The sequence below is a fragment of the Populus euphratica genome, unplaced genomic scaffold (genome assembly GCF_000495115.2).
Source record: "Populus euphratica unplaced genomic scaffold, PopEup_1.0 scaffold1.1, whole genome shotgun sequence".
Lineage (NCBI taxonomy): Eukaryota > Viridiplantae > Streptophyta > Magnoliopsida > Malpighiales > Salicaceae > Populus > Populus euphratica.
In genome coordinates, this window is record NW_011499845.1 from 2,481,378 (window position 1) to 2,507,612 (window position 26,235).

General features: G+C 33.0%; 2 protein-coding genes across 3 annotated transcripts; one reads left to right on the plus strand and one right to left on the minus strand.

Annotated features, from left to right (window-relative positions):
• Window positions 1-10,359: 10,359 nt before the first annotated feature.
• On the minus strand, window positions 10,360-17,640 carry LETM2 (LETM1-like protein). 2 transcript variants are annotated; one of them, XM_011011755.1, is made up of 15 exons: window positions 17,505-17,640; window positions 16,499-17,137; window positions 16,108-16,420; window positions 15,804-15,950; window positions 15,609-15,697; window positions 15,410-15,502; window positions 14,884-15,010; window positions 14,353-14,417; window positions 14,094-14,268; window positions 13,519-13,704; window positions 13,385-13,432; window positions 12,370-12,516; window positions 12,119-12,201; window positions 11,101-11,216; window positions 10,360-10,777 (listed from the first exon to the last, which is right to left on the minus strand). In XM_011011755.1, exons 2-15 carry the CDS (start codon window positions 17,059-17,061, stop codon window positions 10,692-10,694), a joined length of 2,238 nt encoding a protein of 745 aa, XP_011010057.1. In that variant the 5' UTR covers window positions 17,062-17,137; window positions 17,505-17,640; the 3' UTR covers window positions 10,360-10,691. The 2 variants fall into 2 exon arrangements, with proteins under 2 accessions (XP_011010057.1, XP_011009981.1); XM_011011679.1 differs by having other exon boundaries at window positions 13,519-13,713; window positions 17,505-17,639.
• Window positions 17,641-18,437: 797 nt separating this feature from the next.
• Window positions 18,438-25,879, plus strand: LOC105115049 (acetolactate synthase small subunit 1, chloroplastic). Its single transcript, XM_011011857.1, has 12 exons — window positions 18,438-18,832; window positions 19,379-19,592; window positions 19,760-19,843; window positions 20,063-20,131; window positions 20,798-20,881; window positions 21,152-21,328; window positions 22,138-22,224; window positions 22,707-22,811; window positions 22,901-23,023; window positions 23,720-23,872; window positions 25,010-25,075; window positions 25,450-25,879. The coding sequence occupies exons 1-12, from the start codon at window positions 18,606-18,608 to the stop codon at window positions 25,531-25,533; spliced, it is 1,473 nt and encodes a 490-aa protein (XP_011010159.1). The 5' UTR covers window positions 18,438-18,605; the 3' UTR covers window positions 25,534-25,879.
• Window positions 25,880-26,235: the final 356 nt, after the last annotated feature.

A 26,235-nucleotide genomic window follows, 5' to 3' on the forward strand; every position in this document is an offset into this window, starting at 1 on the left:
CTTCTTTTTTGCTTTCATGGCGCCTTCCCTTGCAATGGAGAGAGTATTTGAAAAGGTTATGAAACTTATTTTTTAAGGATTTTTTTATTGAATTTTTTTTATTTTAAATTATTTATTTTAGTAAAAATACTAAAATAAATAATTTAAAATAAAAAAATAAAATTTAATAAAAAATATATTAAAACTCACTCTCAAATACCCCTTCAAGAAATTTTAGCATCGTTGTTTTTAAGAAAACTATTTACCTACAATTATTAACATTAACAATTAACAAATTAACATTAAAAAAACTATATAAAAAAAGGAGTGTTTTACTGTAGATATTCAAATAAAATATTTTCCATTTTTTCTTGATATATTTTTTTATAACCAATATATTTCTTAATACCAATTTTATTATATAACCTCGAGTTTATTGTGAATTAAATTTTATATTTTTTAATTTATTTTTTATAAAATTATTCTAATTTTATGGTGCCATAATGGTAAGTTTAACAGTTTAACCCTGTTTACTTGAGTTTTTATTTTATTTTTTTAGTTAATTTTTAAAAAAATTAGATTAACTGAGAATTATGTTTTGTGATTTTTTTTATGATTTTCTATAAAGTTATTTTTATTTCGTGACTCGGGTTAAAAGTTTAATGGACTAACTCATATTGACTCGAATTATTTTTTATATGCTTTTTTAACTAGTTTTTTCAATTTTATTTGTTAAAACTGGATTCATTGAGAAATGATCATTATAATTTATTTATTTTACATTGTCTTGGTCTTTTAACTCGAGATATAAATTTGTCAAGTTAACTCAAATTTACTTGAGTTATTATTTTTTGTTATTTTTTCAATCATTTTTTTTTCAAGTTTCACAACTCAGTATTTGAGTTTATTGTAAATTAGTTTTTATAATTTATCGTGATTTGCTTTTAATAAAGTTATTATTGTCACGTAACTCGACATGCGGGTTAACAAATTAACTCAGATTGATTCGGTATGTTATTGTCATGGTATTTATATAAAAAAATATCATCTTAAATATTTATTTTCTAACTAAATTATATTTTTATTAATTACCTAGGTTATTTTTTGACCCTTTAGGTTAATTGGTGAATTTTCATATGTTTTTTTATTATAAAAAATATTTACAATACCTTAATATTTTTTATTTTTTATGTTGATTTTTTAATCCGGCCATGACGATCTTTCAACACTGAGTCAATGTTATTTTCAAATTATTTTAGAATAGATTGGTTTTTCCAATTCTCTAGAATAATTAAACTACTTAAATATGCCGAAACAAAAAAGTGTGGCTTAACCCTGAGCAGGGGTTTTTATATTTTTTTGTTTTCCTATTAAAATTAAATTACTCAATTACCTTTCATTTCAAAATTAACAAAGCTAGTATTTAGGAGTGTGTTAGTTTTTTTATTGTGTTTTTTATGTTGATGTCAAGTTAATTTAAGAATTTTTATATTTTAATAAATGTTTAATGTAAAAAGAAAAAATTCTATCACTACATATAAAATTATTTGATTATAAAACATTATTTTTCACGGTAATGTCTGAAACGTCTCGGCATGTCTTGTTTATGATAAACAATCTTGGTAATTATCTAGATGGTGGCCAAGTGGTAAGGATTTGGGATCAACGGGTTTGCTCCCTCTGTGATCTCAGATTCAAATTCTTGGTTGCTCATATGATGGCTACTGGAGGCTTACACGGTCGTTAATTTCAAGGCCCGTGGGATTAGTCGTGATGCGCGCAAGCTGACCCAAACACCCACGTTAATATAAAAAAAAAAAACAATCTTGTGTCATTTAACATGCTTAGAGTTTATTTATTGTTACTTTCAAATCAATAAACCCTTCACGCTTGGTCGATTTTAATTCTATATTATCACGTAAGCTTCCATTTATTGCTTTTTGTTAGGGTTATCTCCCCTGACAGCATTTCTTTTTCATGGAAATCATGCTTGCATCCACTATAATTTCAGAAGTCGGTTAGAAAATCTTCCACGTACATTCACTCGTTTAATTACATAATTAATATTCTAATTTTTTCTTCATAAAAATCAAGCTTCCATTTATTATAATAACAAAACACTGCTAGAATTTATTTTATCTAAAAAAAAACAATAAAAGCTCAAGCAAGAAATATTTTGTTGTTGTTTACCCGTGGAAATTGGGCTCGAAAGCCCTCATCAGTAATTTCAGTTGAAAACAGCAAAGGAATAAATAAAAAATGTTGGCGATGATAACATGTTAAATTTCCAATGAAAATTTGATCGGTGGTTTTATAACTCGAAACTCCTCTCTTCAACCACGTTTATTCTTCTCACTTGATTTCAATTCAAGCCCTAGCAAGTAATTTAATTTAAACCTCTGAAATCGGAGAACCCAACTCGCCACCGTCGGCACAAGCTTTGTCCCCTGGCTCCGTTTCCTATCGAGCTTCGCCCCTCCAAACAAGTAAATTCACTACTTTGTGCTTAGAGTTAGTTTATTGAATTTTGTTTTTAGTTTTTGTATTTTGATTGTGTGTTTAAGTGTCTTGAATTTTTAAAGTGATAGTTTTGTTGTATTGGTATATAATTTGTATTTAAAAAAATTTTATGAATCAAGGGGTGTATTTAATTTGTCATGAAGTTGAATGTGATTGTGTAATACTAGTGTGTTAAAATTAAAGAAAAAACGAGTAATTTAAAATAAGTATAGATTATTTTATGAGTTGGACGAAAATCTAGAGGAAATTGATTACGTGCAGGGTTGATAATAATTAAAGTGGCAACCCAAGCTGAATGGTTTGAGTTTAAGAAGTGATAAATAAATGGTAACAATTAAAGTACTGCTCAAAGACACTATCAAGATATTAAATTTCATGCTGTTTATGATAGTTATTCATGACAGTAAAAGTGATAATGATGATTATGATAATAATATTTATAACAATGATTATGATAATTAATAATGTTGGTGATTTTGATGATAGTTATTATGATAATAATAATATTAGTAATGGTTATAACATTTTTTGTTTTATTAACGTGGGTGTTCGGATCAGCGTACGCGCACCACGACTAATCCTATGGTCCACTGAACATCCTGCAATAATCGGTGAGGAAAGTGGTTAGATGACGACAATAACTAATGGTCGTGGTGGCAACATGATAATTATTATATTGATGATAGTGGTATATTAAAACTACCTGAAGAGATAAAATGATAATTATATTAATAAAAAGTAATAATAATAGTGCAATAATAATAATAATTATCCTCATAATAATATTGGTATATTAGTGATAGGTAAAATGAGTAATGGATGGTGTATTAAAAGGTGGAAGGTTAACTATAATTATTTTTTACTAAATAACCAAGCTCATATTTAGTGTCAAGTTTTAATTTTTAAACCATGTTCATCGTTTCTTTTTAGGTACATGGATGATCCAGCCATCAAATAAAATAGACCAGGCATCCCGTATTCCACGAATTCCATCCAAGACAATTTGATATTAGGTTGGAGATGCATTTTTTCCATTTTTTTTTTGTTGTGATGTAATGTTATTTGTTTTTTATTGAGTTAATTTATTGTATTGCTCATTTATATATTTTTTAAAATTATTTATATATAAATTTTTTTGTTCTATTTAAAAAAAATATTTTTTTATTTTTTAAAAAACATATTTTATGAATCTAGATAAGAAAATAAAACTCTAGATATCATAAATTTTTATAAAAAATACACTCTTTAACTTGCATTCTATATCTACTAAATAAATCTCAAGTTTTTTTTATCATTATATCATATTTTAAAACTCCATTTATTTCGTTAATATTCACTATCTATACTGATTTGGTATTTAAATATTCAAACCATGAAAACCCGCAGATCTACATAATTTATCCAGCATTGTTTAGATGAAAAGTTAATAATAAGTCGTGGATCTTTGCTGGTTTTTCAAATTCACGAGATTTTGTTTGTCATGTTTATGGGTTTATCGTGAGCAGCTGTCGGCTCAGAGAACATGGATTTTAAAAAAAGTAGTAATGGAATATTATGTCAGTATAAAAAATTGCCGACGGGATAAAAACTCTGACGAGAAAGTTTTGACAACAGTGTTTCATTCTACCACTGACAAGATTTTCTCCGAACACTGGCGGCAGTGTCCAGTTTTCATAGTTTGAATATTTAAATACCTTTTTTCACATGTAAACAACATATCAATCCAAAAGCCTGTCTGTCGGTTATTTACGAAGTTGCATTCAGGTACACTCAGTGCTAGAGAAATTGTTTAAAATAAAAACAAATAAAGAGTTCACTTATAAGAGTAAAGATATTTATTTATTTCAAGCAAAAATAACACTTTTAAAAACCATTTAAAAAATTAAGAATAAAAGACAAAAATATTTTTTTGGTATAGATGATTCTATATGTTGTAATAAGTTTTATTAGTCTTGAAAACATTATAGTAAAACATTATATATTTTAATATTATAAATGTTAATGAAATTATATAGCTATTGATGAAACAATTATATTTTAAATTAAATTAAATAATTGTTATTTAATTTTATTCTAACAATAATGAATGTTAAAATTAATTACGAGAATTAAATAATAAATTAAAAAATCAAACTTAATTATTATTATTAAATTTTATTTTAATAATCATAAATATTAAAATTAATCACGAGAATTAAAGTGTTGAGTTTGATCTTTTAATATTATAAATATTTATAAAATAGTATTATAAAATCTATTAGGAGAACCCTGGCTTTCACTTAACTTGTTATGCAATAAAAACACGTATTTATAAACATCTAAAAAAAACATTTCCTTTAATAGAGAATAAATATTTTATTTTATTTATTTATAAACCACACCAACACTCAACTCAGTGCAATAGCCACATCTTCATTCTTGGATAAATTATATACACGTACACTGAACATATTAATCATATTTTTTATAACTAAAAACAGACGTCATCTGGCTCCAGCAAATAACGACATTGCTCGTGGCTTTCATTACGTGAAAAGATTTATTATTTAATTACATTAAAATATTATTTATATGTGTGTATATATTGAGATTTTTTTTTCTCAAGTGTGTAGTGTTTCTCAAGATTAATTTATTTATCTTGCTTGGATGCCAAACATAAAAAAAATACTGGTTTAATTATAAAGTACAAGATAAGAAGCTCATGGTGTAAACAAGCCTGGTTAAATTTTTTATAATATAAAAAATAATATTCAAGTAACATCTCATTTTAGAAAAATCCAAGATTTGAATATAAATTTAATAAAATAATGCGTGTACAATTGGCTAGTGTTTATGCCATACATTCATCTAAGTAAGGAATCATTTTATAATTGTTCTTTAAAATGATTTTTACTTAAAAATATATTAAAATAATATTTTTTATTTTTTTAAAAAATATTTTAATATTAACATATCAAAATAATCTAACAACAAAAAATTAATTTTTTAAAAAATACTTTTAAAATACAAAAAGAAAAAGAAAAAATTATACATTGTCAGGTTATTATGTCGACTCATGAGTCACTGAGTTAGTTCAAATTATTTATTTTTATTAAAATAATTTTTTTTATTTTATATTATTATTACCAAGTTTTAATTATGCTGGAAAAAAAAATCATGCAATTAAATTTTATTTTAATCGACTAGGTTTTACCGGGCAATGTTTTGTCTGGCTCAAATAAAAAAATTTCCTGCATTAATCCACTAATCTGAGTTGAGTGTAATATATAGGTTGAGTGGTCAATGCAACTTCTCTCCAGCAACATCCTCGATGACAAAAGCCTTTTAAAAAAACGAAGTTGTTAATATTATATTTTAAATAGTATAAATATATACTTGATGTTGTAGTGAATGATGCATGTTAAAAATAATTTTTTATTTAATAAATATACTATAATGATTTTTTTAGATTTTTTATTTTTTATTAATTTGAAAATTAAAACTAACATAATTTGATAATTTTTTAAAAGTGAAACACGTTTGTAAAACTTATATAAAAATAGAAGCTATTAAACTCTAAAACCCTCGTTAAGATTGTGTGATGGTGAAGCCATGAATGGTGATCAAGATGGCGATGAACGGTAGATTATAGCTGGTGGCAACAGTGGCGGTGCTGGTGAAAGCGATTACACCAGTTAAACAGTGGTTGTTGTCAGCTACTCCACGCTCCGCTGATAGTGAGAGCCTGTGCACTTGCACCGATAGAAGGCCAGTACGAGAAAAGATTTTCTCCCCGTAAAGGCGGGTGCTTGGTTCCTATAACGAGGAGGCAGTGGGTACAAATTACAATAACCTCAAACTCGTTTAGCCTCCACACACGTGTACGTTAACGTGTTTGATTTTTTATTTTCACTAATTTCTATTTTTATCATGATTTTAATAGAGATGGGATGTTTTGACTTTCTCATATTTAGAAATGCCGTGAATATTGTTTTTTTATTTTAAAATATATTATTATTTTTTTATTTTTTAAAATTTATTTTTCATAACAGCACATCAAAATATTAAAAAATAATGCAGAATATTTTTTTAATTTTTTTTATAAAAAATAGATTACAAGGCAACCCTTAACAAGGTCTAATTCCACACATGTATATTTTTTAATTGCATTTGTTCTATAGATAAATTATAGATTTTGTTATTACCTTTAATAATCACATAAACAATCAATAAGCTCAGAAAGTGTTGCATTATTGTTATCTCGTGTCCGAATAAAAGTGAGTGTGTAGGTTTGAAAATTACCAAAATAAGTGCTTAGAAAGACGAGGGTAAAAGCGCGGATTTAATGGAGCTCCATTGTTACCCTTAGCTTGATTGCTTGGCTTTTAGGAGTGAAATATGATCCATTCCATCCGCGAACAATATTGAGTTACAATCACAAAATCAACCATTTAGGTAGTGGTTAAGTGGTAAAAATTTGGAATCAAGGAGTTTGTTCTCTCTGTGGTCTCAGATTCGAGTCCTTAATTGCTCATACGATGGCCACTGGAGGCTTACATGGTCGTTAACTTCAGGGCCCGTGGGATTAGTCGTGGTACGCGCAAGCTGGCCCGGACACCCACGTTAATCTAAAAAAAAAAAAAAATCACAAAATCACAGTAGAGGTTTTTCTTACATGAAACACTATTACTTTTTAAAGAAAGATAAAAACATTTTTGAAGTTTATTTAAACAGTAAAATTGTCAACAATGCACACTTACCCGTTACCTCGACACACATTCACGCGTGTATATATATAAATACATATTTTATCTTGTTATATGTTATTTAAGATACAATAAAAGATGAATAAATAAATAAATTTATTTTCATAAAATCTTTAAATTTAAAAATAAAAATATAAAAACTATACAAAATTAATTTGATATTTGAAATTAAAAAATACGGTGTGCATGGATTTATAATGGGATTTTTAGTAGTTAATTTTTTTTTGTTATCAATTTACCTACTTAAATTAGAATTTATGTGCATTACAGCTATTTCAATTCAGACAATACAATGATAAACTTACTCACAATACAATACAGTTCGGCCCAAGGAAAGATGCATGGACGTAGAACCCAGCAGACCGGCCCAGTAAAAGACATTTCCAAATACTTTCGGGAACCTGTTAACGAATGAAAACAGCCCGGCCCATCCCAGTTACCTCAAAACCAGCAGTATTTTTTTCTGAAAAAAATAAATAAATTCGAGAGATATGTCCAGATAATTTTAGAAAGAGCTAAAAAGACAAATCAAAATAGTAAAATCAAATTTCCAATGAAAGAAATACAAGAGGAATGCTAGATTTTATTGAAAAATAATGTTAAAAAAATTCTCAATACATTACACCAACACTAGGACAATCATTTGAGCATAAGGGCTCTGGTTCTATGGTCTCGAGCCTCGACTCCATCGGGAAGCTTATCAAGGTGACGGCAAGAGCCTGAACCTGGTTATTATGTGGCTGGCTTTTCATAGCCAGTTGTCTGTGGTGATCAACATTCAAAAAACAATACGACATATGAGTGGAGTTTACAAAGTGCATGGCTAGGCCTCCTAGAAAGAACAAGCTGGAAGCAGGTAAATAGTATTTGCCGGGTTCAGAGAGCATGTACGGGATTATCCAGTGGCCAAAACCTTGATTTTTGGGCAACAATCAAAGCTCTTGGCATCCCCTTTACATGCAAATAACACATGTGCCTTGATTGTTGTCGGTTTGGCACGTGTGGCCGCCCACCTATTCTTCTACTCAATTTTTATGCTGATCTTTAAAAATATAAAATCAAACCCCAAGCCTTCTTGCCCTTAAGATTTAATCAATTTTTTTTATCTATAATAATTTATAAAATTAATGATTTTTTCAATTTTATTTATGATAAATTTTTATTTTTATTTTTCAGGTTTGGTTATTATTATTTTAATTACTATTTCTTTTATTTTATATGATTTTTTAAATTGTATTTTTTTATATAATTTCAACTTTCTCGAGTTTTTCCCCTCATCAAATCTAGTTATTTTTTTCTATCATTGTTATTTTTATATTTTGTAAGGTTTTTTTATTTTATTTCTCAATATTTAATTATTCTGGTGTTTAATTTTCTAGTTTATGTCTTGTTTGTTTTTAAAAATTATTTTTCTTACTTTCTTATGTTTGGTAACAAACATAAAGAAAGTTGATCAAGGAATCTGAATTTTAATAAAAGAAAAATGTTTTTCTTTTCTTATTTTATGAAAAACACTTTCTTTCTTTTTTTTTTTTTTTTAATGCGGTCTCCTCCTCTTGTGACAAGCAAAATAGGAATCTTGTCATCAATCACAGGATCACGTGCATCTCATTCACACACCCTATCCAAATAAATCTACCTGGATTCACATTAACACCAATTGGTGCCTAGCTGGACTCACACTTTTGAATCCATTTTTGTTGGTTATTCGTGGCCGGGACACTTCCTTTGCCTGGTGAGGTTAGAATGGTTATTGCTCTTCCAGCCGGGGGTTGATCGGATTGAAGTGTACTTTGGGAGTCCGATGAAATTAAGTTGTATTTTATAGAAGCAAAAAAGAAGGTGGAATCTTAGCCAGCTTACTGAAGAAAGTCCTCAAAGAATCAGAACTGCATTAACAACAACATGACGTGGAGGATGAAACATGTATTTTTTATACTATTAATATATACAGTATAATATTTTTTTATTCAATAATTTTTATGTGTTAATTTATACTACAAATTAATTTTAATAAATAAATTTACTAGACACAAACAGATAAATGATCATAATCCATATTACAATATTAAATATCTTGATTTAAATTGATTTTTCAATTTTTTTGAATTATGTTTTTATTTATCATTCATGAATTTTATGTAAAAATTATTTAAAAAATACTTTATAATTTTTTTTGAATTTTTTTTATCTATCATTCATGAATTTTATGTAAAAATTATTTACAAAATAGTTCATAATTTTTTTGATTTGATCCGTGCATGAATTTCTCAATTTAATGTAAAAAAAGCATTAAAAAAGTTTACATGTTCAATTTTTTATCACGTATTGATATTTTAATTTGATTTTTATTTTTAAAAATTTTTAATTTCCCCCCTTAAACTTATTATAAATTTTTTATTTTTTATAATTTCATTTTTTAATCTAATATTATTTTATAAAATCAATTTATTTAAATCGAGATTATAACTGGAGTATTGGATTTCTTTTCTTTTAAAATGCGCTTACAATATTTTAGCAGACCAATAATACGGATGAGCTCCACCCTAGTCATAACATATTTCGAGTCCCAACCGGCGACCGGAGCTGCAGAAGGCAATTCTTGGTCCCTTGGAAAACAAAAGCTAAACAGAGTATGATGGGATCTGTACATGAAAACCCTGGAACAGGTCCCCGTTCTCAACGGTCAACATTACTTGGAATTAGAGTATATTTAAAATTATGATAGTGATTTTAATTTAAAATATTTTTTATTTATAAATATATTAAAATAATATTTTTTTATTTTTAAAAATTATTTTTAATATAAATGTATCAAACAATTTAAAAATATTAATTTAAAATAAATTAATATCTTTTTTAAAAACTTTTTAAAACACAAGTTAAAACACGTTTCTAGATATACTCCTAATAAACACAGGAAAGCAAGATAATATCTAGTAGATCACCGGCCCGTGGTACTGCCGTTGGGTTGATTAATCTATGGGCTCTCCTCTCCTGCAGGCGGCCGTGCAAAGAAGATTAAAATTCTAACCATTAAAAAAGCACATGTCAAGGAGACGAGGATGGCTCCCCGCGAAATGCATGATATATTATTATACATGTCATGTCCACCGCTACCATTGTTCGACTACAGAGCGAAACAAAATAGTAATTGTATTATTAATATAAGATGTGTATACATACTTGGTTTTCTTTCACGGATGCCATTCTGAAGGAGATCTGATTGATATATGCATTTTAATTACCCACAAAGGATCTTTCATTTTCCTTTCCTTTAGTTTAATTACTCTCAACGTGTCATGGATACTGAGGCCGGTGTCGTCCTCAGTGTCTAGACAAAACGGAATACATTCCCGATGACCAATAGGACAGCTACGCAACCAGAAGATGACGTTAAGCAGCGAAACAAAACAGAAACAGGGGGGGCATTTTGGTTCATGATTTCTATGATTTTCCTTCCTCCGCTGCTGCATCAGCATCTTTCATTTCACTGCCTAATCTGACGATATCTTCCACAAGAATCTTTCCTTCTGTTGCAAGGAGAATACAGAAAATAGTAAATCATACTTGGAGTTAAAAGGTATGTCGAATATATATATATATATATATATATCTTTTTTTGTTTGGGGAGGGGGGGGGGTTTAAGGGATTGATTTTCCATCTACATGTTGGATGCTGCATAAAAAACAACCCCCAACAAATAAACAAGCGATAACCAAACCAAAATTGCATATTCACGTGATCGGTACATAACACTGCAATCGAATCATATTATAGCGGCATCTAAACACTATCCATCCAGTGAAGATTATAGCGAGAGATTCAATGAGAAATGATGGAATTCATCGCTAACCTCTGTCTTTGGAAAGATTGCTTATGAGCTCTTGGATCCCCTCCTTTCCCAGGTGGTCCTTGAGGTACATAGCAGCAGATGCAACCTCCTCAGGAGTCACTTTCCCATCATAATCCCTGACATCAAAATGAAAGACTTGTTGGATAAATAGACACATTGTAATCCTTAAAAGCCACTACAGAGTTCAGACCAAAGTTACTGAGCTAGGGCGCTCTTTTTTCTTTCTTTTAAGCTTGCAATGGAGAATTGCAGTTTTACTGCAAGCAAACTCTGGATGCAAGAAGACAAAATGAGCTAAAAGAAAGAGGTTCGCCGAATAATTCAGTGAAGCATGTAAATGGTAATTATCTTGCAGGGACAGTAGAAGCAGCAACATTTCCTAACAGTGGCTGGGATACCAGCAAATTCAGATCATATATATCAAGCTTATAGGAACATGAACATCAAATAAAATCTATTGCTACAAACCACTAATAACGTTCCAAGAATTATTTTTTGACTACCTCAACTGAAAAACCTAAGGTTTTCAAATTGAGCCACAAAATTGTTAGATTAATTCCAAACTATCACAAATGCTGTTTGCTCCCTTATCATCTTGCTCAGTTTAAGTCACTGAGACAATCTTCACATATTGAGTGAACAATTACGCAGAGCCAAGTTGTGAACCTTTTAGTCGTTTACAATAGCAAAATATTATGATTGTCGTTTTGTTTACCACCCAGGATATCAAAATGACAAATATGCCTCTTTTCTTTTGGGGGCATTAAGACTTCACAACGAGCTTTTGACAGATTCACAATATTCATGGACTCTGTAAGATGTACTGAAATGTACATCACTAGCCTTGATGTTTCTGGACATCTGCAATTTCAGATATCTAGCTGATATTCAGAAAACAAGTTCTTTAGGCTACATCTGAAGAAATTTCTATGTGCAAGAGATAATCTATGCAATTTCCAGAGTGACAACATAAAACCACCACAACCCCCACAGTTTCCAAGATAACAAAAAAACAAACCTATCAAGCAGGCGCCATCGATCTCCAATTTTGGCATCAACATCGTCAATTTCCTTTTCAAGCTTTTGGAGCATGGCATCTACCTGAAATGTGAGCACATCAAAGCAACATCCGAGTTACAACATCCGAGTTACATTCCAGTCCAGAACCTCAAACAGTATGCATTAGTATTCTACAAGAAGAAGACTTCAAATGTAAATAAAAAAGGAAAAAAGATGCTAACAGAACAGAAGATTCTTCAAATAACTTACTCTATTGATCAGGGCTGAAGAAATTTTGTCAGAGATAGCTGTCTCAGCAGCATGATCACTCTCCTCTCTGGCAGCTTTGTATGCCTTCTTAGCTTCTTCCTCACCTTCAGTGCCTTCTTTATCCACCATACTGTTATACAAGTCTATCTGGAAATGGACATAACAGATGAGTGAGGTAGAGGAAATGCAGCTTACCAAAGCCCAAATCTACAAACTCCAACAGTGTAGCTCTTCATCATGAGAATGCCCTTGATGGAGATCCCCATATAATTGATTTATCAAAGTTTACTAAAAGGGTCAGATACTCGCTTAACATATACAAAGTCTCGTATAAACTGATGAGAGCTCTATTACCATTCTATCAAATCCAAACCAATATTTACCTCTGGCTAGAATGCATACAAAGAAATTTACCCTTGGCAGACAGCTTCCACTAAGACCATCAATCAACAGAAGAACAAAAAACAAACAGAAAAGAAGAGCACTTTTCTAACAGCGTTGCTGGTTTAATCTCCCAGGAACAAGAATCTTATCCTGAAAAGGAACTAATGCAGTATATTTCCAGCCTATCTAAAATGGATAGAGGTTCCATTGCCTGGGCAATCTAGGAGGTTTGAACCATACCCCTACAAATTCTCCTGAGGTTCAAAAAGAATAAATTAAATATGCAGATAATGCCTGGAACATAAATATGAATGTCATATACAACAAATTGTTGCAAGGTTCAGAACACATAAATTAAATGTGCAGATGATGCCAGGAACATAAAGGTGAACGTCATATAGAACAACATTGATATCATACCGCAGATAAACAGGGAAAAATCACCAAAAAGCTCATGTGATGATGGGGTTAAAAAGGAAAAAAACAAGAACAGGGAGATTCCACCATATTAGCGAGTCATGTAAAATCCAGATTGTCAAAAGGAATAGAGAAAACTGTTGTCATTCTCTTTTAGGTCCTCAAAATCAGATGTATAGGATCACAAATAAGGAATAAGTTAAGTTGTTCCTACCTCCTTTTTGACAAGGCGCAGGAACTCTTCACGCTCCCTGCTCACAGACTGGAAAAAGAAGCAGTGAAGAAAGTAGACAGTAAATTATATGACATAAAAATGTATAACAGAAAACAAACAATCCTGGTCCTTACAGATGCAGAAGCTAATACAGCCAATGCATGGCTGAGTTCACAAAGCTGCTCATGTTTCTCCAATGTTTTTGCTTTTGCCTGTTCTCGTGCATCTCTAGCTGTTGGAATACTCATCTCTTCCAAAGCCACATCCTTTTGACTACTAACAGATTCCTTCATCTTGGCCTGCTCCTCCTCCTCCTCCTCCTCCTCCTCCTGTAAAATTAGTTTATTTAGAACAACTAGAAAAAAGCAAAGCATTTAAACAAAGCACAATAAATCTAGCAACATAAGGCTACTATATGAACTGCACATGCTCAAGACAATCAAATTAAGATCAATGTGTTCCGAAGAAGACAGTGAACAGGGTCATCGCCTAGTGCAACAATAAAAGCCTTGATCTGACAGCTAAGGTACGCAATTTTTTATTTGAAAGCAGACATTACATGCAACATTACAATCTATCAGCATAGCTCTCTTGCGCACACATATCATGCATGTATGTGTAGAATTTTATCAGACTGCAGAAAAATCATTCGGAAAGGGCTGTAACTCCAACAGTAAATGTGAGAGCAAGTGCAGAACAAATAATCAACCTTGATCAGTTCTTCTTGCATTTCTAGGTACTCCAACTTTCTCCTCCTTTCTGAAACTGAATCCTCAGATGGCAGGGCTGTAACTCCAACAGTATCCACCACCTCGTCCGGAAGAGATGAGAGTGTAGCCTGGACAGCTTCCTCAGGCCTAACTTTTCCAGAAATAGAGAAGGCTCTGTAGAGAGTAAGGATGATAAAATTTTAGATTGCAACCATGCTTCTTGGGGTAAGTATGAAAAAATATAAAGCATTAATTTACCTGGACAATATCAACAGAGAGGATGGCACAGAGCGATTGAGAGACAAATCCAGCCAATCATGCAACTGCAGAGAGACATAATTATCTACTTTAGAAAGTGGTGAACAGCATATTCAGGGGAAAAAATCCAGACAGTTTTTATTTATCATCCAGAAACTTAACTTCAGGTCATTGGATGACATCTGAGTTTTCATAGCCAGGTGGGTGAAATAAACAAAGAAGAAAGGTGATGCCAATTAATACTAAAATAAATACCAAATGCTTCAGTTCTTATTGAAAACCTTAAAGAAATAGGTATGATGAAATCTTTTCCTTGTTTACAACAGTACTGTGGCACATTAATTGCGCGAAAACTAGCTTGGCTCAAATCTTTTACTTAGTTATATGCAGCTGACACTGAAAGCATAAGCATGGTCCAGGGTGCATGTGATTATGTATTTTGACATTTTTCTTTTCTCAAATGTGCACCATCATCACAGAAGTTCTTCTTCCACATATGTAAAAGCTACAAAATATCAATTTTTGACAAACCTGTTGCCGCATTTCCTCCACAGAAAGCAATCCAAGCAAGCCTCGGTCTCTACATGCTTGACGGAGTTCAGCTTCAGAAAGGGACTCCACACCCTCAGCTTGAATCATCTTATCATCACTCTTGATCCTGCCAGATTCAACAACTTAAAAAGTTTTATGAAGCAAGAATTTAATCAATGATTCAGAGTTTCATGAAAGTTCTTGTCCCCTCATTTTGGGAAGTTCCGGGTGCTCAAATGGGCACTAACTTGTCTGCAAAATATTTTAAAGATTTTAACATGTTTGTATCCATTTCATAAGCATTCAAAGTCAGATCTGATGGACATGCTTCAACAGTTTTTTCAAATCATTATATATAATCAGTGAATTTCTAAATCAATTAGGAAACAACAAACCCATTATGGCTAATCAGGAAAAACCCAACATTCTTCGCAGGTCACGCCATAAGTCTTCACACAATAATTGTGAAAAAGAACAGCTTTCCTAAAAATACCAAAATAAAATAAAATAACAAGGGATATCCTACTCTTGCAGTCTTCTCCGAAGCATATAGCGTAGATATGCATCTGTTCCATATGGGCTGATACCCATATACTTACACATGTTTACTAACCGAGGCCTGCATATAACAACCAAAGCAGTACATTGTTAAATCAAGGAAGTCTTAAAAAAAAGAAAGGACAGGATACTTTTAGAAATAGTGCTGTGACAACAGAGATGAGGACCTGCTAATGTTATCCAAAGTAAGCTCATCATTGAATAGCTTGGCAAACCCTAAAATTTCTTCATTGGAAACACGGGAACCTGTTCTAACCTGTTTGGATGGCAGAATGACAACAGACATTAGTTTGCCATGCAAGAGTAGCACATAAAGTAGATGTCTTTCTCTTGCTTGGAGGACAGAGAAAAAAAAAAAAAACCTTGTTCATAAACTCATCAAGATCTTCCGCTGTCTGCTTTGCTTCTCCACTTCGAGAGTTCTGGACTTCTTTTGCCATTTCTTTCACCGTGTCTTGAAGAAACTTTGCGTATTCAATTCTTGCATTTAGTTTTCTTTTTAATGCCTCCTACAAGTCAAGCATTGTACATAAATGGTTTGAAAATTAAAGGTGGACAGTTAATATATTTGAACAAGTATTAAGGCAGGACCACTGACTCTTTCCATACAAAACCATTTGATACAGTGACCAATGGAACTGAAAAGCTCAAAAAGTGTATCTCTACCTGTTCCTTCATCCTGTCCTGGAAGGTTGATGGCAACATGTTTGGAAATAGTTTTAGGAATACTGGCAACAAAAACTCCATGAATGGAACTATGATGAAAACAGCGAAAGGGACCAGCCTAAATATGTCGGCAGTAGTGCGTGTTAGTTGTTGTCTTTCCCTTCTTGAAAGACCCTTCCCATTGGCAAGTTTCACCAGTAACCTCGAACCAATCCTAACATCAGCCCAAAGTAGTTTTGTACCCAACCAATAGTGCTGCAATGTAGACTTAAATTCATCCTTCCAATGATGAAGCTTCTTAGCCCAGTCTTCCCTAAATAAAGAAGAGGTTGTCAATAAGCAATCGACAACTTAGTGGAAACCAAAAGAAACGAGAAGCATAACTTTTAACCTGCTCATAGAAGCAATGGCTCTCAAAGCAGGGCCAATACCCAAAAGCTTAGCCCATATTTTCTGCATTACTGTTTTTGCACTCTTTTGGGACTCTCGCACCTGCTTAGCCTTAGCCTTGGCTTTAACCTCAGTCAAATCTTCAACAGCTTCATCACACTCCTCCGGCGAAGCTTCCTTCACCTGTTTGGTAGCCTGCTGTTCATTTCTATCGTTACCATGCCCATATTCAGGTTTACCAGCAGTTGCTATTGAAGCATAACGTAAAGACTGTGAATAACACCCAATCCCCAAGGAAGAAACAAAATCACCATTTCTAATTCCATGACCTAAACCAAAAGAATTGTGCCTAAGAAACCCTGCTGCTGATGACAAACCACCTTCAATTCTACTATCAGTATTCGCAAACGGATGACTAGTAACCCATCTCGATTCTTGCGAGTCATTTAATTGAGGCAGTCCTCGACCATACTTGAAACTCGAAAAAACCCGAATCAAGTAATTCGGTTCACTCAAGGAATCAAAGAGGGATCCCCTTCTCCGCAAGATTGCTCTCGAAGCCATTGTTATCAAAACAAATTTCAGTCTCTAAGCATAAACAGACAGTAACATATCTGATACACCACCTGACTTAGCCAGCCTGTAGTTCACAATATTAATATTAATACTAGTTAAAAATAAAAAATAAAAAAATAATTAAAACCTAATCACATATCACTTACTTTCTCCAACAAAATTAGCTCAGGAAACAATAAAAATAAATAAATGAATAAATCATAACAATTATTTGGTTTATAAAGCATGAAATTAACCAAGAAAAATAGTTGAGATTAAAGAAACCTAGCAACACCTCAATGTTTCAATTCATACGAGCAAGGCACGCACTTAAACAAACTCATAAGTGATTAATGACAACAGAATTTGACGATGATCAGGCAATTGATCATGAGGATTTGATTAATAATCATAATATAGTTAGAAAAATGAGGAGATGGTTTGACAATTACCCTGCAAATCTGAGAAAATGGAGTGACAAGAGAAAGTGGAGGCCGAGTCAGTTCGCGAGCGAGCAAGAAGGAAGGAAGGAGCAGTGAATGCTGCCGGGGCTCGGGGGCGCTTGTCTTTCTTTGATAAATGGAAAGATATTCGGGTATATTACCTTGGAGAGAGGAGCCCGTTTGTTTTCTATTCGTTCGATTAGTGTCTGATGGGATGTTCTAGACTGGACTGAACCGTTGGATTGGGGATTCAGAGTGGTCAAAGATCTTGGCGATGATTTAATTAATTAAAGGGGGATTATGCATGATGGGACTTGGGAGTAATAATTTCCAAAAAACATGTAATTTATTTAATTAATAATAAAAAGTTACATTTTACATGTGACGTTGTCTTAAAAAAAAAAAACAATTATGAAAAAATCACAATAACTTTCTGACGAAATTGTTACTGAAATTTGAAGATTTGATAGATGTATTAATATTACAAAAATCCTTTTTTATTTATAATATTTTTTTATATATACAATAAAAAAATATGTAAAAGTATTTAAGGACATTGTGAATATAAAACAGGTTTTTTAAAATATCTACAAACTCTAACACGGTTTCTGTAATTTTTTTTTATCTTGCAAGAGTTGCTATATTTTTTTGTTTTTTAATTGAGAATAAAATTATATTTTTGGATAAATCTTGATTTAAATTAAAAAAGATTTTTTGTTAAAAATTAAATAGACTTTGATCATCCCTAACGATGTTCTTAACCAACAGCGCTGTGCTGTCAGATTAATTAATTTTATAAACTTCAAGAACTAGATTATAATTAACTCTACATTTTCTTAAACACTAATTTTTTGAAGAATGATGTTTTGGTAAACATAGTAATTAATACATTCCGTATCACACGTGAATATCTAATAGAGAAGTCGCAGCTCCTTACGTAAGGTTATTTTATCATTCACGGATGATAAGTACAAAGAAAAGGGATCGCGTGCTATGACCATTCTCTTTCTACTGCAGTAGCTCTTGAACACTAGTGCGCCATAGCCACCTTCCTTTATAAACATATTTATCTGTCCTGAAACTAGCCGCCGACAGGGAGTGCAACCAGTCATGGCGGCTTCTGTCCCACAGTGCTCCACTCGCATTACAACTCAAACCCCATGTTCCAAACCGGATTCTGTTGGTGGGTTTTCAAGGAAAAGCTCTGGTTTTGTGCATTTTTTAAGGCCCTCTGTTTGGAAGAGTAACAATGCTGTTAAGGTCTCCTGTTCCATTAGCAAAGACAATGGAAGTGCAGTGTCTGTTGCTGATTCTGTGCCTACTGTGACTCGCTCCAAGTCAGTCTTTATCTCTTATCAAGCTCCATTTTTTTGCTCTTTCAATTTTTGCCTCTCTCTCTTGTTTTGGCCTTGTTTTGCGCATTCATGTCAAGATTTTTTTTTTTTTTGGGGGGGGTCTTTGTCCGTGTTACGGTGGTTATATAAAGATGTTTTCTTTTCAGTTGGGTTTCATTTAGTATTGAAAAGGTTGTTGTTTTCCCCTCGTTTTGTCGCTTCATTTGTTGGATCTAGTGGGTTCATGTTCTCCGTATGGTTGAAAATGGGAATTTAATCAATATTAATCTTCTTATTGTTTTTAGTGCATTGTGTTGTTCATTATTGCTTGGCTGCTATTGTATTTTTTTTAATTGGAATTTGATTTGCGTATTTTGGCTGGTCAGAAATACCTCCACACTAGTCCAATTCAGTTCTTCATTTCTTTTCAATCGAAAAAAATTGGAGCTTAATGGCTTGGCAGCTATTATAACAATCTTGGTTAGATAATTCAAAATGGAATCTTAATCATGAATTTAATAAGTCTATTGCTTTCTTTTGACTTTTCAGATTGCAACGGCACACGATTTCAGTGTTTGTAGGTGATGAAAGTGGAATAATAAACCGGATTGCTGGGGTTTTTGCTAGAAGAGGTTACAACATTGAATCCCTAGCTGTTGGTTTGAACAAGGATAAGGCTCTCTTTACCATAGTTGTCTGTGGAACTGAAAAAGTTTTGCGGCAAGTTGTAGAACAGCTTAACAAGCTCGTGAATGTTATTAAGGTGCAGACCCATCGTACTAGATTCTAAATATCTTTTCTTTACAAGGAATACATGAACAGAAACCCACAAAGAATTGCGTGCCTACCCCCCTGCATTCAATCTGCCCTTACAGACATTTTCTACCTTTTTCCCCTTAACTCGCATGGTAATTCATTTCGATTCATCAGGTGGATGATATCTCCAGGGAACCACAAGTAGAACGTGAATTGATGCTCATAAAATTCAATGCAGATTCAAGTACTCGTGCTGAGGTAATAATGTGGTATTTAGTTTTAGACTAAAAATTGTAGATTATGCAAACTCTGTTTGATGTATTATTTCTTTGATGACCTCTCCAATGTAAGCAAGCTAAGTTATTGAACTAACGAGTTCTCTCTGAAGCATCTAGTCCTCCATTGTGTACAGTGCACATATTATCAGTCATTGTGCATTCAAGTTGCTGATCTCTTTTCATTTGCTTCAAATTTCAGGTCATGTGGTTAGTGGACATTTTCAGAGCAAAAATTGTTGATATCTCAGAGAATTCACTTACTATTGAGGTGACCTTGATCAGATGCTTATTATTCTTTCTGCAACTTTTTCTTTGTTTTGTATCCCGTAGCTACGATGCTTAATGTTGACTTAAACTAGTGATTAGAGTTGGAAATCAGATGGTGTTGGTCATGCTATATACCTAGATGTTTAGGCATTCACACAAGGTAAATTTGTTAAGGCGTTGATGGGGATTTCAATCCTACCATATCTGATTTGAAAAATCTGTCTGATATAAAATTCTAGTGCTTTAGATGGGCACTGGTAAATTTTTCAAAGACTTTGTGTAACTGATATCTTCTATGCAAGGAATTTAGAAGATCATGGTTAGAAACAACTCACTGTTATGAAAACTTCGTGTGACATGCATTCTGTGCACATACTTTTAAAGGTCATGGATAGAAACAATTCACAGCTAAGAAAAACTTTCTGCTGCTCTTTAGCTCCTCCGGAGTCCAAACCTTTGTAGGTTATAGTGCTGTTCCAAGTAATTTTGCAACCTGTTCTTAGCCATAGAAGATTGTGGTTTGACTGGTTACTGTTAAATAAATGGAATGCAAATCACATAACAATTCCTTTATGTGGCTTCTCTGAGGGAAAGCTAATTTCTACGTGAAATGCATTCTAGTTTATGTTTTCAGGACTGTGATTGTTATATTATCTTCTTGTCTTAGGTCACCGGTGACCCTGGGAAGATGGCTGCCATTCAAAGGAACCTAAGCAAGTTTGGAATTAAAGAACTTGCAAGAACTGGAAAGGTTGAATGGCTCTTATCTTTGTGTGTTTGACTGAGCACATGCATGGTCTCTTTCTCTCTTTCCTGCATAAATTCAAATCTGAAATTGTCTCTAAGCATCTTCAATCTTCGGAGTTCTGTTCTAAAAAATATGTTTACCTGTGTAATTGTATGCAAGGTTTTTTCACACGTTCACAAAATAAAGTTTTAAGTTTCACATCGATTATCTCAAGATGCTTTTGTTGTGTATGATGTTGTGTGTACTGAAGTTTGAATTTCATTCTATTTCCAGATTGCTTTGAGACGGGAAAGAATGGGCGAGACTGCTCCATTTTGGAATTTTTCTGCAGCTTCGTATCCTGATCTTGAGAGGGTTCCATCTGGGGTAGCTCTTGCCAGGAATTCTACTAAAACTGTTGCAGGGAATGCAAACCTATCACTTAATGGCAGCACCTATTCATCCTCAAAGGTGTAACTTCTTAATTCCAGTTACCAGGATAGATATTCATATGGTGGTTTACCTTTCTATTATTGTCTTTGACATATAGTGCAGAGCGAAATTTTGTTTGCACAACAATAAGCCATTGCTGCTGTTTTGGGTTGTTAATAATATGTTACTGGACCCAAAACAATTTTGTTTGATGTAAGAATTTGGAAGTTGTTATCAGACAATATTTCATGTTACTAGGCTCAGGATGGTAAGTTTGTTGTTAATCTGAAGACAGTTATTTATTTAATGGTTTCCTAACTTTCAAACAAGTGATAACTGATATCACCAGATCACACTGAACTTGTTCATGATTACATATTGCTTGAAGACAGCGTGAACCTTTAATCTACTCTGTTCAGACTGCACCTACTTGTGTTCTGAGAAGGTTCTTTGGATTGCTTTTTAAATGACTATGATGATGCTTCCATGTATGTTTGGTGGCCACTGTTTGGATAGATGATATAGTAAGTTATTTTTAAGTTTGTGAGCTTTCTGATGAGCAAGATTTTAAGTGGTTTTATTGTTTTTGGCTTTCTCATACTTTCAAAGCAAAAGTGGTAGTGGCCTTCTTTTGGCACCATAACTGACACTCATTTGTCATTGCAATGAAATGTTATGCATATAGAGTTTCCAAACCAATACTTCAATTTAAATGGAGAGAATATCTGCATCACATTTTTCCTGCATGCCTCCATTGGTTTCTGTATGTTGCGAGTTTCTTATTGGATCATTAGTATGCCAGACTGAATATCTGTTTATTAGTCTCTTTTTTTTCTCTTTAATTGAAGGGTGATGTCTATCCTGTGGAGCCTTATGATGACTTCTTGATGAGTCCAGTTCTTGATGCTCATTGGGGTGTTCTTTACGATGAAGATGTAAGACAAGACACTCATTTGCCTCTCAAAATGAAGTTTTTTTCTTTATTGTTAAACTGAAATTTGTCACTGAGAATTGTGAAATGTATGGATAACTTAAGTGATGATGATGAAGTCCAACATTTTAGTTCATACTTGATGCAAAATTTTAAAAAGGTAATCTTGACACTGAACATAATTTGGATTCGGATTTTTTTTACCTTATACCTTTATTTTCAATTTCTTATCATAGTAAACAGTTAAAGTGCTTTTCTTCTGGTTGATACATTTTCTGTATCGTTGGATATAGGTGCTGATGTCAACTTGATTTGACATTTAAAATGAGAAACTTATTGCCCTTCTTGATTGGTAACTTGTTTTCGGAACAGTGGTTTAATTCATGCATGATAATTGGTAAAGATGGCTTATGATAACTACATTCTAGTAGACCTTTCATCTCATATTTACTGAATTTTGTTAGTTTATCTGATTCAATGTTTCAGTCAAATGGACTTAGGTCACACACTTTATCTATGCTCGTGAATAACTGTCCTGGAGTACTCAACATTGTCACTGGGGTTATATCTCGAAGAGGCTATAACATTCAGGTAAGTATGGTCAGTATTTATCAGTCTGGTTATCCTAATTTTGATTATTTATGATGCGTTTCCTATTTCTTTCAACTTCAACCTCTCAGAGTCTTGCTGTGGGGCCTGCTGAAGAAGAGGGACTTTCTCGCATTACTACTGTTATCCCTGGAACAGACGACTCAATTGGCAAGTTGGTTCAGCAACTTCACAAGTTAATAGATCTACATGAGGTAAGGGGTGGTCAACTTAACATGTGATAAAAAATCCTACTTTCAGGTTTCTCATTCAGCAACTACATGGTCTCCGTAAAATGGTAAAGAAATGAAAATGAACACTGAGTGGCCTTGAAATCACATGGAAGTTGGAAGTGCTATTATGTTACTTGGCAACAAGTATTTTCTGCAGAACGTGTTTGGTAGAACATGGGAGCCAGATGCATTTCACTCTTATATATGAAACAGTATTAGGTTATACATCTTGACTTAAATAACTAGATTTAGTGTCTAAAGTAGCTGTATCATATATCTAAAAGGATGCGATGGTGTCAGGAAGAATCTTGTTTTTGTTAAAAAAATTAGTTCACTTTAATAAATCTTTTTTTAAAGAATTTCATAATCTTGAAGAACAAAGTTTTATATGCTGTTAACACACTGTTAGTGTAGTTATTTCGCCAGAACATAATTTTCCTCTCACCTCCATAGAGACATTTGCTAAATTTAGTAAACAATTAGGAGCCCAATAGAAAATCTGTTTTTTCTTATCCTTTCCAGATTCAGTAAAAAAATCCTTACATTGTTGAACAATGACCTTTTCTGATTGTCAAACTTTGAAGTAATGATCTGTTCTTGCAATAGTTTTTGTTATCTTTTGAATGAATTCTGTCTAAATGACGAAATGGATGACAAAGAAGGTGGTGATTTGTTCAGGTTCGGGATATCACTCACTCACCATTTGCAGAACGAGAATTAATGCTGATTAAGATAGCTGCAAATAGTGCTGCTAGGAGGGATGTCCTTGATATTGCTAGAATATTTCGGGCCAAAGCTGTTGATGTCTCTGATCACACAATTACTCTCGAGGTAATTTCTTCCCATTGAGGTATTGCAGTGGTGCTGTCTTTCTTCAAGAAAAATTTTGAACTTACTGTAACGATCATTAGCCATATCAGGATAGGATTTGGCAGCTCCTACCTGTTGTCTAGTTTTAAAAAATTATATACACAAGTAGAGTCTGCATCAATCCAGGTTGATGTGGATCACAAGTACCTTCAGAGCATCTCGAATTTATTTTTACATTTGGTTTTTGTGTGGAATGTTTGACAAACATATTTTAGGCATGGTTTGGCGGGCAAACTGAAATATCAGTTGGTTGGTCACTTAAGGTCTTTTGATGAAGGTAGTGGAATTTAACTGGACTTGTGTTTGGGGTTTAGGTAATGATCTTAACTTGCACGTGTCAGAGTATAGCACCCTCACATACCATTTTACTTCATTCTAGTATTTTAGCAAATTGAGGTACCTTTGCATGAGAATTTTTTTTTTCTTTTTGAAAATCTACTTATTTCCATGGAGACTTAGACTACCTTGTGGTTCGGGGTACGGAGGCTGAGCTGGCTAAATAGTTATGTAGGGTTTACCTGCTCCTTGTCAGAATTGCTGGGTCAGGGTTCCTTGCCATAAACAAAATGTAAGATCTCGGGAACATTAAAAAAGACTGTCGTTCTTGGCTTCCTGGATTTGACTATCTGGGAAGTTTTTGCACAATATTGTTATTGAGTTTTTGAACATTGAAAAAGATCTCCCTGCAGCACTGCAATCCCCTAAATCAAATCTTCAATGCTGTTTATTTAGAGTTTTACTTAGCTGGCTATTCATTTCAACCTTTGTAGTTATAGCTAAAGAGATCTGAAGGAGCGTGAACTGGGGGTGCCAAGATTACTTGAACAATCTGCTAAAATCAATCAACTATCAACTTGATATGCCACATTACTATGGTTACTTGCACTTTGCAAAAAAATAATCTAGAAACTGAGAGATCATTTCTTTTTGCATTAAAATCAAGTTAGAGTGTTGCACTAGGATGCTGGTAATTGCACGCTATTCAGGAGCTCCACATTTATTTCTATGACAGTGTTACCCTCTCATAATGGGTTTTCTCCATCTCATGTTATTTGTCCTTCATGTTACTAATGCTCTAGCCATTTGAATCTGTTGCAGCTTACAGGTGATTTTAATAAGATGGTTGCACTGCAGAGAATATTGGAGCCATATGGGATTTGTGAGGTCCGTCTTCTTATTCTTAGCTTTAAATGTTTTTGCCTGAACGGTGCAGGACTTGGTTAATTTCACAAGTCACTGAAACTCAGATTTTTTTTCATGATCAATATGGTAGAGTTCCATATGGCCTCTTCATAATTGTATACACTAAATGTTTTCGATCTGTGGATTTTAAGTTACCATTAATTCAACGTGGTAACAACTAAGGTGTCTAAGAAATGTTTTGAGCAAAGATGACTTCTATCATTGAGGGTGGTCAACTCTGCAATTGTTTCGGATTTGAAGCCAGTAGTAATAGAGTCTAACTGCTTGCCAGAATTCAATTTCGTTCATAAAATTATTGGCCGTAACAGTTTATCTTGTTTCCATCTTTCTTGAAGGTGGCACGGACCGGGAGAGTAGCATTGGTGCGAGAGTCTGGCGTGGATTCAACGTACCTACGTGGATTCCCTCTTCCATTGTAACTTTTAAGAGTTAAGACTCTTAATAGCTTCTTATCAACTCTAGGTTTTCTCAACTAGGCTTCTTTTCCCGCTCTGCTATGTGGTTTCCTTTTCCAATGCCCTTTTCTAGATAGGGAATGGAAGGAAACAAAACCGTAGTTTCCCACGCTCTGGGGCTGTTGAATTGCGGATCAACATGCATGTCGGGTTCAGGTAGAGATGGTGCTTTAGCTAGAGGAACGGGCAAAACCATTGTTCTTGTTCATCGTCCATGCATACTGTTGATCCTTTGTACCAATGAGTTAAGAGTGTCCTGTCAACACTTGAATCAGTAATTACTATGTAGTGTCTCCTTATTTTCTTGCCACGATTCGATTAACAATTACAGATAGAAAAATGATGATATACTAAAAAAAAGGGACATATAGGGAATAGGCGTATACGGAGGGCAAATGCATGGTTGTGCGTGCTAAATACAAAACCATAACAGCTGGAAAATGCTATGCATCTTCATGTCACTTTTTATCTATAGGACGTTAAACTGTATGTCCATGAGGCAATTGTAAATTCAAAGAGAAGTAATCCACCCCCCACCCCCTTCCTCTTCGAGGGGAACCTTTCATATATAATTGGTGTTTCATACGAGTTGTTGGGAAATGTGGTTGTGTTTATGTTTTTAAAAATTTTAATTTTTTTATATGTTTTTTGATTTTTTTAATGTGT